The sequence below is a fragment of the Mesoplodon mirus genome (assembly GCF_964341445.2).
Source record: "Mesoplodon mirus genome assembly, chromosome: 14".
NCBI lineage: Eukaryota > Metazoa > Chordata > Mammalia > Artiodactyla > Ziphiidae > Mesoplodon > Mesoplodon mirus.
In genome coordinates, this window is record NC_138990.1 from 12,718,028 (window position 1) to 12,731,311 (window position 13,284).

General features: G+C 36.5%; 1 protein-coding gene across 3 annotated transcripts in view; it reads left to right on the forward strand.

The window, feature by feature from the left end:
* Window positions 1-10,275, forward strand: part of ZC3H8 (zinc finger CCCH-type containing 8) — a 28,843-nt gene extending 18,568 nt beyond the window's left edge. For 2 of the 3 annotated variants that reach the window (XM_082643078.1, XM_082643080.1), the window contains exons 8-9: window positions 791-840; window positions 9,686-10,275. In XM_082643078.1, coding sequence (XP_082499204.1) covers window positions 791-820 — 30 coding nt within the window. In that variant the 3' untranslated portion in view covers window positions 821-840; window positions 9,686-10,275. Of the gene's footprint in view, window positions 1-790; window positions 841-4,019; window positions 5,830-9,685 lie in introns of those variants that run through there. The other variant, XM_082643079.1, reaches the window with a different exon arrangement.
* Window positions 10,276-13,284: the final 3,009 nt, after the last annotated feature.

Sequence of the window (13,284 nt, forward strand, 5' to 3'; positions counted from 1 at the left end):
AGAGTGCCTCATAGGGTAGCATATGGGTTATATTAGGACTGATAATCTAAGGATTTACTTCAGTTTAGAAAATTCATTTGTATATTTTTCCTTGTAACTTAAAGGAAAATTTATACTTACTGCTGGTGTAAATTGGAATGTTCTTAAAACCTTCAGTGGAGTTAGCAACCTTAGTAGCTAAGTTAACCAAAGGAAAACAAAGCAAATAGGAGAAATAGTACTCCTGTTAGTTATACTCTTAGAAGGAAAGTTAAGGATCATTGGTTGATAAATATTTTAGGGTTACATCAAAACATACTTAAGTAGTTATTTCAAAGTTTTCCTCAAATATTCTTTCAGATGTAAGAAAAGATAATTGAAAAATAATAGTTGTTTATGTTCTTTCATTTCCCATGTGTTAATCGGAGCTAGTCTCTTCAAAATTAAACTGAAATATAAGTGAAAATAAAAGATTCTTTTAAAACCAAACCATTCCATCTTGCGGCAGAAGTTCCCTTGACTATATGCAAATATTAGAAAGTCAGAGGTCCTTGCTTCTGGATATTTTTAGTTGTGAAATATGAAGGGTTACCCTGGAATTAGAAATTATACCGAATATTTGGTTGTTTATTAGCATGAATGTATGTGGGATAAATATAAAAGTCATTTTCCAGTTCCCCTTATAGTAAATATTATTAGATGATTACTAGGATGAATATTATTGGAATCTTTAGAAAATTACAGGAGTATGATGATGTACCTGAATTTAATGCATAAAAATGATTGCGTGATTTTTTTTCCCCCATGCTAGGTTTTGAATCCTGAAAAGAAGTCGTCATGAAAATAAGATACATAAAAAAGGTAAAATGAATGATTTAACACTTTTTTCCCCCTCTGAAATGTCTCTAGAAATTGGCATGGGGACATAGGCCTTTTTACATTTTCTCAAATAGAAGTCTTTTTTCTCTCTCCTACCCCACTAAAAACTTATAAAATATTTGATACATATAAATAGGTATATATGTGGATCTCCATGGACCTACTTCCCTTTCTGGATTTGTCACTGTCTTTTTGTGTTTTTATTCTTCTGTTTTGTTTCTTTGTAAATTTACCAAATGTGTATGATTCACCAAATATTATATTTAGTTTTGCTTGGGTTTAGATATTAAACAGTATCATATTCTATACCTATTGGTGACTTGCTGTTTCACTCAGCATTATGCTTGTAAGATTCATTCATGTATATGCATGCAGCTGTCATTCACTTTTACTCTTGTATAGCATTTATTCTATGAATATGTTACAAATTATTTAGTCATTCTACTATTGACGGACACTGAGGTTATTTTCAATTTTTAAAATATAAACTGTTATTATAAATAACTGTTTTACGTGTCTTCTGATGAAAATGTGTGTGAGTTGTCCTGAGTGCACCAAGGAATAGAATTGTTGTATCATCTTAAAACTTAAGATAATACCAGTCTTTTCTGAAGTACTTATAACAGTTTTTATTGCCATCAACTGTGTAAAAGAATTTCTGTTGCTCCCCACTCACTAATGCTTTATACTGTCACGACTTTAAACTTTTTGACCAATTTAGTGGGTGTAAAAATGGTGCCACATAGCTTTATTTTCATAAAGTTCAGCATTTTTTCTTATGCTTACTGGCTTTGGAGCTTCATCTCCAGTGAAATGCCATTAATGTCTTTTACCTATGCTTCTATTGGGCTGATTCTCCTTTATAAATTGATTTTTATATATAAATTGTTTGTGATGTATGTGTGACAAGTCTCCCATTTTGTGGGCTGTCTTTTCGCTTTTTTAAAGGCGTTTCAGTGAGCAGAATTACTTGTTTTGGCAATCTTTTTCTTTATGGTAGGTTTTGCGTTTTGTGTCTTACTTAAGAAATCCTTCCCTATCATGAGGCTGTAAAGTACTTTAATTTTTTTTAGGTTTTTGTAGCTTTGCTTTTTACATTTATATTTTAATCCTTTAGAAATTCTATCAGTTAACAGTTGTCACAATATGGTGTTTAAAACCAACCACAAGACTCGGTAGCATATAAAAGTAAACGTTTCTTTTTCCATGCATCTGCAGATTGGCTGGGAATAGGCTGATACAGGCTGGCTCTGACTGGGTTGGTTGTGCTTCATAAAGCAGAACCACTGGGATGGTTCTGCCCCACATTTGTCTCACTCTCCTCCTGGGACCAAGGGGCTAGCTGGGGCATGTTTTTCTCATGGCATTGGCAGAAGGACAAGAGGGCAAGGCCCTGTTTGTATCACGTCATGTTTACTTACAACCCGTTGACCAAAGTAAGTCACATAGCCAAGCCCAAAGTCAGGAGTAGGAAAGTATACTCTACTTTCTGTACTTTCCATGTGGGAGGAATTGCTAAATTACATGAAAGTTTTTCTGAAGGGACCTTGAGGGAATTATGCTAAGCAGAATAAGTCAGAGAAAGAAATATACCATTAGGATTTCACTTATGTCTAAAAAACAAAACAAATGGACAAATAAAACCAAACCAAAATCATAGATACAGAGAACAGAGTGGTGGTTACCAGAGGGGATGGGGATTGGGCAGTGGGTGAAACAGGTGAAGAAAGGGATCAAGAGGTACAAACTTCCAGCAATAAAATAAATAGGTCATGGGGCTGTAGTCTACGGCATGGTGACTGTAGTCAGTAATGTTGTAGAGCATACTTGAAAGTTGCTGAGAGAGTTAATCCTAAAAGTTAAGTATGTATGGTGTTAGGTGGTAACTAGACTTATTGTAGCAATCATTTCTCAATCTATACAAATACTGAGTTATTATGTTGTACACCTAAAGCCAATATAATGTTATATGTCAGTTATACCTCAATTAAAAAAATTTTTAATTACACGAAAAAGAAGGCAGCTGTGGGTATAGGGAAAAGGGAAGAATTAAGACTAATTGATTTTTTTTTTTTTTTTTAAACAGTGTGCTCTAGGGACTTTTCTTTTTTTTCCCCATACGGATAACCAATCTCCCAGAACCATTCAACTGAAAAGACTGCCCTTTCTCCACTCATCTGTAATGCCCCCTCTGGTATATATCGAGTTTCCTTCAAACAGAGGTCTATTTCTGGGGTCTCTGTTCTGTTCCTTTTGTCTTTTGCTCTAGTACTCTACTGCCTTAATTACTGGAGCTTTGGTGGATTTTGATATAGTTTGATAATTTTTCTAATGTTGTTCTTCAGGAGCACCTTGACTATTTTGGACCCTTTTACTTTGTTAGTTTTTTTAAAAACGGCTTTATTGATGTATGATTTATATATCACTTGTTTTAAGTGTATAATTCAATATTATTTGGTAAATTTACAGAGTTGCATAGCATCACAAAATCTAGTTTTAGAAGGTTTTTGACACCCCCAAAAGATTCCTTTTACCCATTTGCGGTCACTTCCCAATACCACTAATGAATTTTCTAGATTTGCCTTTTCTGGATATTTCATATAAATTTCAACATGTGGTCTGTTTTTGTTTTTGTTTTTGTTTCATTTTTTTTATTTTTGGCTGAGTTGGGTCTTCTTTGCTGCGCGTGGGCTCTCTATAGTTGTGGTGCACGGGCTTCTCGTTGCAGTGGCTTCTCTTGTTGCGGACCATGGTCTCTAGGTGTGTGGGCTTCAGTAGTTGTGGCACACGGGCTTAGTTGCTCTGCGGCAAGTGGGATCTTCCCAGACCAGGGCTCGAACCCGTGTCCCCTGCCTTGGCAGGTGGATTCTCAACCACTGCACCACCAGGGAAGCCCCAGCATGTGGCCTTTTGCTTCTGGTTCTTTTCATATAGTGTAATGGTTTTGAGACTCATCAGTGCTTTAGCATATATCAGTGATTTTTTAAAAAAATAATTGCTCCATTATTCCATTGTATGGATATACCACTTTTTTTTAATCCTCCCACCAATTGATATTTGTGTTATTTCCAATTTTTAGTTATTATGAATAATTCTGCTGTGAGCATTTGTGTGTGAATCTTTGTGTTGTGGACATACTTTTTTTTTTTTTTTTTTGAAAGTGAGAACTCTAAATATATTGTCAAAATATGCCTTGGAGATATCACACAAGATCAATGTTACGAAGCTACCAAATGCATAAATGAATATTCTCTTGAGGAACTTCTCATCTAAGGACTTTTTTCCCTTTTGGTGGTACAATTAGGAACAGGTGGGTTTTGTGGAACTTTCTGGTGCTGGTGGGGTGGCTGTCAGTTCAGGGTAGATTCGGACCTGTATTAATTTGAAGTATTTTTTCATTTCCTCAAGCAGAGATGACATATTTCTAGGTCATGGGATCAAGAGGTGACTACCTGAGATCACAGAAAACCTTAGGTTGCATCAAGGAAGTATTGGTAGGCGGAAAAATCAGGATGAGCTTATTATTAGCTTTGTGGACATACATTTTTATTTATCTTGAGTAGGTTACTACTTTAGTGGAATTTCTGGGTCCGACAGTAAATACATGTTTAACTTTTTAAGAACTGCCACATTGTTTTACAAAGTGGCTGCATCATTTTACATTCCAGACAGCAATGCAGGAGGATTTTAGTTTCTTCACATCCTCACCAATGCTTGTTACTGTCAGCTGTTTTGATTATAGCTTTTCTGTTAGGGGTGAGCTGGAATCTCATTGTAGTTGTAATCTGCATTTTTCTAATGACTAATGGTGTTGAGCATCTTTTCATGTGCTGTTGGTGGATTCAGATCTTTGCCCATTTTTTAATTGGGTTGTAAGCTTATTATTGAGTTGTAAGAGTTCTTTATATATGTTGGATACAAGTCCTTTATCAGATATATAATTTGCAAATATTTTGTCTCAATCTGTGGCTTTGTCTTTTTGTCCCAATTTGTGCTTGCCTTTTAAAAAGAGTGTCTATTGAAGCATGAACGTTGTCATTTTGTAGTAGTACACTTTATCAGTGTTTTTTTCGTCATGGATCATGCTTTTGGAGTTTAAAAATTCTTTGTCTAATCCAAGGTCACAAGATTCACTTTTATGTTCTAACTATTAAAGTTTTAGCTCTTGTATTTATGTCTGTGATTCATTTTGAGTTAATTTTTGGGAATGGTGTGAGTTAGGATCCAAATTTTTGTTTTGCATATAGATACCCAATTGTTCCAGCAAGCATTTTAAAAAACTACCCTTTCCCCACTGAGTTGCCTTGGCACCTTTGTCAAAAATCAGTTGAACTAAATGTAAGGATTGATTTCTGGGCTCTCAGTTGTGTTCTCTTGATCTATAATGTTTATCCTTATATACTGTCACTGTCTTGATCATTATAACTTTATATAGTTGTTCTTCGGTATCCAAAGGGAATTGGTTGCAGGATCCCACAAATACCAAAATCCATGGATGCTCAAGTCCCTTATATAAAATGGCATATTTACATATAACCTAAGGACATTCTCTTGTATGCTTTAAATCATCTCTAGATGACTTATAATACCTAATACAGTGTAAATGCTGTGCAGATAGCTGCTGACGCATGGAAAGTTCAAGTTATGCTTTTTGGAACTTTCTGGAATTTTTTTCCCAAATATTTTTGATACACAGTTGATTGTGGATGCGGAAGCTGCAGATACGGAGGAGTGACTGTACTAAGTTTTGAAATAAGGAATTGCAGGCTGTCTGGTTTTGTTCTTCTTTTCCAAGATTGTTTTGGCTATCCTGTATTTTGCTTTTCCATTTAATTTTAGGATCAGCTTGTAAATTTCTGCAAAAAACCTATGCTGGATACTAAAAGGATCACACACCATGATCAAGTGGGGTTTATTCCAGGAATGCAAGGATTCTTCAATATATGCAAATCAATCAACGTGATACACCATATTAACAAATTGAAGGAGAAAAACCATATGATCATCTCAATAGATGCAGAGAAAGCTTTCGACAAAATTCAACACCCATTTATGATAAAAACCCTGCAGAAAGTAGGCATAGAGGCCTCAACATAATAAAGGCCATATATGACAAACCCACAGCCAACATCGTCCTCAATGGTGAAAAACTGAAACCATTTCCACTAAGATCAGGAACAAGACAAGGTTGCCCACTATCACCACTCTTATTCAATGTAGTTTTGGAAGTTTTAGCCACAGCAATCAGAGAAGAAAAAGAAATAAAAGGAATCCAAATTGGAAAAGAAGAAGTAAAGCTGTCACTTTTTGCAGATGACATGATACCATACATAGAGAATCCTGAAGATGCTACCAGAAAACTACTAGAGCTAATCAATGAATTTGGTAAAGTAGCAGGATACAAAATTAATGCACAGAAATCTCTGGCATTCTTATACACTAATGATGAAAAATCTGAAAGTGAAATTAAGAAAACACTCCTGTTTACCATTGCAACAAAAAGAATAAAATATCTAGGAATAAACCTACCTAAGGAGACAAAAGACCTGTATGCAGAAAATTATGACACTGATGAAAGAAATTAAAGTTGATACAAATAGATGGAGAGATATACCATGTTCTTGGATTGGAAGAATCAACATTGTGAAAATGACTCTACTACCCAAAGCAATCTACAGATTCAGTGCAATCCCTATCAAACTACCACTGGCATTTTTCACAGAACTAGAACAAAAAATTTCACAATTTGTATGGAAACACAAAAGACCCCGAATAGCCAAAGCAATCTTGAGAACAAAAAATGGAGCTGGAGGAATCAGGCTCCTTGACTTCAGACTATACTACAAAGCTACAGTAATCAAGACAGCATGGTACTGGCACAAAAACAGAAAGATAGATCAATGGAACAGGATAGAAAGCCCAGAGATAAACCCACGCACATATGGTCACCTTATCTTTGATAAAGGAGGCAAGAATATACAGTGGAGAAAGGACAGCCTCTTCAGTAAGTGGTGCTGGGAAAACTGGACAGGTACATGTAAAAGTATGAAATTAGAACACTCCCTAACACCATACACAAAAATTAACTCAAAATGGATTAAAGACCTAAATGTAAGGCCAGACACTATCAAACTCTTAGAGGAAAACTTAGGCAGAACACTCTATGACATAAATCACAGCAAGATCCTTTTTGACCCACCTCCTAGAGAAATGGAAATAAAAACAAAAATAAACAAATGGGACCTAATGAAACTTCAAAGCTTTTGCACAGCAAAGGAAACCATAAACAAGACCAAAAGAATGGGAGAAAATATTTGCAAATGAAGCAACTGACAAAGGATTAATCTCCAAAATTTACAAGCAGCTCATGCAGCTCAATATCAAAAAAACAAACAACCCAATCCAAAAACGGGCAGAAGACCTAAATAGACATTTCTCCAAAGAAGATACACAGACTGCCAACAAACACATGAAAGAATGCTCAACATCATTAATCATTAGAGAAATGCAAATCAAAACTACAATGATATATCATCTCACACCAGTTCGAATGGCCATGATCAAAAAATCTACAAACAATAAATGCTGGAGAGGGTGTGGAGAAAAGGGAACCCTCTTGCACTGTTGGTGGGAATGTAAATTGATACAGCCACCATGGAGAACAGTATGGATGTTCCTTAAAAAACTAAAAATAGAACTACCATTCGACCCAGCAATCCCACTACTGGGCATATACCTGGAGAAAACCATAATTCAAAAAGAGTCATGTACCAAAATGTTCATTGCAGCTCTGTTTACAATAGCCAGGACATGGAAGCAGCCTAAGTGTCCATCAACAGATGAATGGATAAAGAAGGTGTGGCACATACAATGGAATATTACTCAGCCATAAAAAGAAACGAAATTGAGTTATTTGTAGTGAGGTGGATGGACCTAGAGTCTGTCATACAGAGTGAAGGAAGTCAGAAAAAGGAAGACAAATACCGTATGCTAACACATATATATGGAATTTAAGAAAAAAAATGTCATGAAGAACCTAGGGGTAAGACAGGAATAAAGACACAGACCTACTAGAGAATGGACTTGAGGATATGGAGAGGGGGAAGGGTAAGCTGTGACAAAGCGAGAGAGTGTCATGGACATATATACACTACCAAACGTAAAATAGGTAGCTAGTGGGAAGCAGCCGCATAGCACAGGGAGATCAGCTCGGTGCTTTGTGACCACCTAGAGGGGTGGGATAGGGAGGGTGGGAGGGAGGGAGACGCAAGAGGGAAGAGAGATGGGAACATATGTATATGTATAACTGATTCACTTTGTTATAAAGCAGAAACTAGCATACCATTGTAAAGCAATTATACTCCAATAAAGATGTAAAAAAAAAAACTGAAAGTATATGTTATTGATGATGAAGTTCTGGCTTTTGAGCAAAAATTACAGTTTTGGAACAGTTTGGATCTGCCTCTGTGAGCTTGAAAGCTTTCCTATACTTAAAGACTTTTTGGTAAGATTGGTTGGTGATGATATTAAAGAACGTGATTCTTAAAGTGCTATAGAATGAAGCATTCGAAAGATCTGCATAAATTAATAAGGTAATATTTTCCAAATAAATAATGCATGATATTATAAAATATGCCTGTGTATAAAATATACATCCAACCTACAATGTAGATTAATAGATTTTAATGTAACAGTACAGAAAATTTCTTGATGTGGTTTCAGATTCTACATTGCAGCTAGAGATTTGTCTGTGTTTGCTTTTAATATTCATTTGCCCATCATTTTATTTTTAGCTTTTCTGAGTCAGTTTAGGTTTGTTTCTTTAATAGTGCATATAGTTGGGTTTTGCTCTGTGAACCAAACCAGAAATCCATTTTTTTCTTTTGGTAAGTGAATCCATTCACATTTATTGAAATGACAGAATGTTTGATTTATAGTTACTATGTATATTATGTTATCTCTGATGGTTTTTCTTTTTTTTTTTTGGTCTTTGTTTTACTTTCTTCATCTAATTTTTATTCTTCCACTTTTGTCCAATTACCCTTATTAAGTTTCCATTCAAATCTGGTCTGTATTATAGTCTTCATTTTTGATGTGATTACTATTTCTTCTGTCATTTCTGGGTCAGTCAACTTTTGTTTCATTACTTTTTTTTTTTAATCTTTATTGGAGTATAATTGTTTTACAGTGGTGTGTTTGTTTCTGTTTTATAACAAAGTGAATCAGCTATACATGTGCATATATCCCCATATCTCCTCCCTCTTGCGTCTCCCTCCCATCCTCCCTCTCCTGCCCCTTTACAGATCTCCCTGTGCTATGCGGCTGTTTCCCACTAGCTAGCTGTTTTACATTTGGTAGTGTATATATGTCCATGCCAGTCTCTCACTTCTTCCCAGCTTACCCTTCCCCCTCCCCGTGTCCTCAAGTCCATTCTCTATGTATGTCTGCGTCTTTATTCCTGTCCTGATCCTAGGTTCTTCAGAACCTTTTTTTTTTTTTAGATTCCATATATATGTGTTAGCGTACGGTATTTGTTTTTCTCTTTCTGACTTCCACAGACCCTAGGTCCATTCACCTCACTACAAATAACTCAATTTTGTTCTTTTTTTATGGCTACTTCCATTTTTTTGGTTCAGTTTTGGACTTAGTTTTTGAATTGCAATTCAAGCTGTTTTTTTTTTTTTTCATATACCTAAACTGGGATATTTAATTCAGTTTGGATTTTTGTGTTAGTTTTCTTCTGTGCATGTTGCTTTTGGTGGAGTCAGTAGCTAAGTAGGTAATTTTTAGCAGCTCATGTGTTTCTGTTTTCTCTTTTCTTCTGTAGCTTTGTATGGGTGAAAAGTGCTTGTGTCTGCCTGTTGAAGACTATTCAAGACTTGATTTGGAGTGGTTTACAAGATTCCTCATTTAAAGCGCCCTCTTGTGTCATTACAATCATATGCAACTCTTCAGTGGGTGGCGCCGAGGGACAGAATGTAGTGTCTAAGTGAAGGGTTGGTCTTCACCAAGATGGTTCCAGCCATTGAAACAGGGGAGGAGCATATGTGACAGAGATGCTGGCTGGTGGGTAAATGTTGTGGTAGTAGATTGCAGCAGTCTCTTCTGATTGATTGCGTTTTCTCAATAAAATAGGAAGAAGGTTAGGCTGAATGAGGATGGAAGAGAGAAAACTACTAGGTTCCACTAGGAAGACATTGGGATAATAGACAATGAATATACAGCTAGATCTTTTCATGTCGTTAAGTACATTCACAACATATTTTTACTGTTTGCTCTCAGTTCTGTTTTATGGCTTAAATTATGGTTCTGGGATTTTTTAAAACCAGTTTCCTATTGTTGAACAAAAAAGTTGTTTCCGATTTCTTACTGCTATAAATAAAACGGAGCAGTGTCTCTTGCTATACCATTCCTAAACCTGGAGTTCTTAAATTTTTTGTTGTTAAAATATAAGAATGGTTATCTTTCTCATTGGTTCATAAACTGTAGTCAGATTATACACTTGTAGAACATAAATTTTAGGAGTGTGATACAAAATTTTCCAAGCATGAATAATAAGATTCTAAATATGTACTTTTATATAGTGGTACTGATTATTATTAGAAAAATGAAATTGAAACTATTATCATAATATTGTTTTATTGCTGGGAAAAATAATAGCATCACTAACTTGCTGTATACATTAGAGTCTACCAAAGTTAGTGACGCTTCTTATCAAAGTCTTGTCTGAAAATATGAGTCAGAATTATTTTGGTTGTAACCTAATCCCAAAAAAGCAAGAAAGGGAATTGCTTATACTCAAGCAAAGGTATATCAGACAAGACCTGGGAAAGTAAGGAACAACGATGGATCCTGGGCCCTTAGCATCAGGGGTATGTGAGCTGAGAGTGAGTCATCTCTCAGCGCCCATTGCAGTCTTCCATGTTCACTCCATGGCTGTGATAGGAAGGAGGGAAAGATGATGCACTAGAATCATCCAGAGGAAGTCACAGGGGAGAGGGGCTGAGTTGATGCTTTAAGAGGGTTCATTACAAGAAGCTTCAATAATTTAATGAAATTGTGCAAGGGAGTGGTTATATTACCTGTAGAATTGATACTTCACATCTTCTTTAAAGATCACATGCAGTTTAAAGGAATTCAAGATCTTGTCATAGGGCACAATTGTAGAAGGTACATTTTATGACCGATCTGTACGTAAGCTAACATTGGCTGACATAAAGTTTATGTGTAAGAAAAAAGTAATTCTTATATTCCAAGAGGCAGTACCCATTTCACCTGTAAACTTAAAAGACCAAGCAGAGATTTGAAGGAGTGAGAATCAGAGAAGTTTAAATAGCTACAACTATCATTATTTTGAAGAGGCAAACATCGCTGTGTCAGTAAAATCTCTTAACCTGTGTTAAGTCAAGTTGAGGGAGAGACATTTTCCCTCATATGTGCCCTGTGCACCTAAAGCAGCCATCAGGCTGTGGGTCTCTAGTCTGTGGGTTATTACAGCCCTTTCTAACTGGACTCCAGCCTCCAATTTCCACTTTCTTCTCTACAATTCTCTAAAGAGAGCTTTTCCTCAGAGCAGATTTCCCAATGTACTGCTTCAGTCATGCCTTCACTGTGTTGTACCTGGAATCAGGGTCTGTTTGTCTGCCTGGTTGTAAGTGCTCTGAAGTCTGGCCATCTCGGCCATACGAGGCTCTAGTGCCCATCGGCCTCTGCTCCTCTCTGCTCCCTTGGTTTCCTCTTATGAAGTAAATCTCACTGGCCCTTGATGCAGCTCCAAGCAAGTATGAGTATAATAATACCATAGGTACAAAAAAATCTGAACCAGAGGAAATATAAGCAAGAAAGTTGTAATGGGGAAAGCTGTACATGGATTTACATGTCATTTGGTCAGCATGGTTATGGCTGTATTAAATTTATCTCTGATCTTTTAAAAAATTCTTTTGGCTGCGCTGCGTGGCATGCAGGATCTTAGTTCCCCAACCAGTGATTGAACCCATGCTCCCTGCAGTGGGGGCATGGAGTCTTAACCACTGGACCACCAGGGAAGCCCTATCTCTGATCTTTTTTGGAGCCCAAACAAAAAGGATAAGTGGTTATCTATTTACCTCTCATTTTCAGAAAAGAGGGAGAGTGCAAAGCCTAACTCTTCTAATAATACTTTCATAAAACGGTTCTTACGTAGGTCTTCATTATGGAAATCACTGAGTAGAATGGAGAGAATTCTTATTTCTAAGATTCTTCGTGACAGGTTTCATGTAACTTTTTTACGGTCAGTTACTGAAAGCCACGTGACAGCAAAACTCAATTTTTGTCGTTTGGTAAGAGAATATAAGTCAAGTATGTAGTCTTCCAGTGTGTTAACTTGATCTAGTTGTAGAATGTCAGGAATTCAGGCGCAGAGGTATTGAATGACCTGCTCCCTGTCTTAATAGGATTCCTGACTTCCAGCACAGGTACCTCAGTTCACTGACTAGTTTTAATAAACATAACCATTGAGGGGTTAAAAAAAATACTGATGCCTGGGGCCCACTCCCAGAAATTGTGATTTTGGGGAGTTTGGGGGGGAAGCCTGGGATGCGGACATGAGATTTTTCAGTAGTTCCCAGATGATTCTACATATGGCCGTTGAAAACCACTGGTCTCAGCAACTAATGGAAGTGCCATTCTTGCCAGTAATTGGGTTAAGCTTTAAATACGAATTCATGTCCTCTGGTGTGCTTCTGGAAAAGCTAACATCTCTTGAGATAGACGGGAAGAGGTTAGACGTTGCCATGTCTAAATAGACTCCCAGAACTGATGCAGCTGTCTTAGGGACCTCAAGGGGAGCCAGCTAAGCAGCTGAAGATGACAGAGAAAAGAGATGGGAAGAAGCTGGGTCCGTGAGAACAACTGAACCATGGAATTCACCGCTCTTAGAGAGGAGATAGCCAACCTTCAGATTTCATGTTATGGCACATGAAATCATATATTCTCCTTACTGTTTTAAGCCATTTTGATTTGGGCTTTATATTACTTGCAGCCAAAGGCAGGCTAATACATGTGAGCCAATGATAAGCTACTTTTGTCCATCCAAAGGCCACGGGTCCCCACTTACCTCCCTCTTCACCGGAGGCTGTATTCACCGTCTGGGCTCCTGCAGGCAGCACACAGTAAGAAACGAGTGTATTTATTTTTGTGGTCGACATCTCTGAAATTGGGATGCACTTTACAGTTGATAGAATATCATATTTTCATTGGCAGGTTATTTTTTCTTATTGGTACATTAAAAATTGTGGCTCTTATTAAGTTACTGACATTTAGATTTGGTTGAATGTAATTTTTAAATGAAATTATGTATATAGGGAAAAATTTACTGTAAAATGAAATTATGTATATAGGGAAAAATTTACTGTGAAATAAAATTTGTTAGGAGATTTATTTTGGATT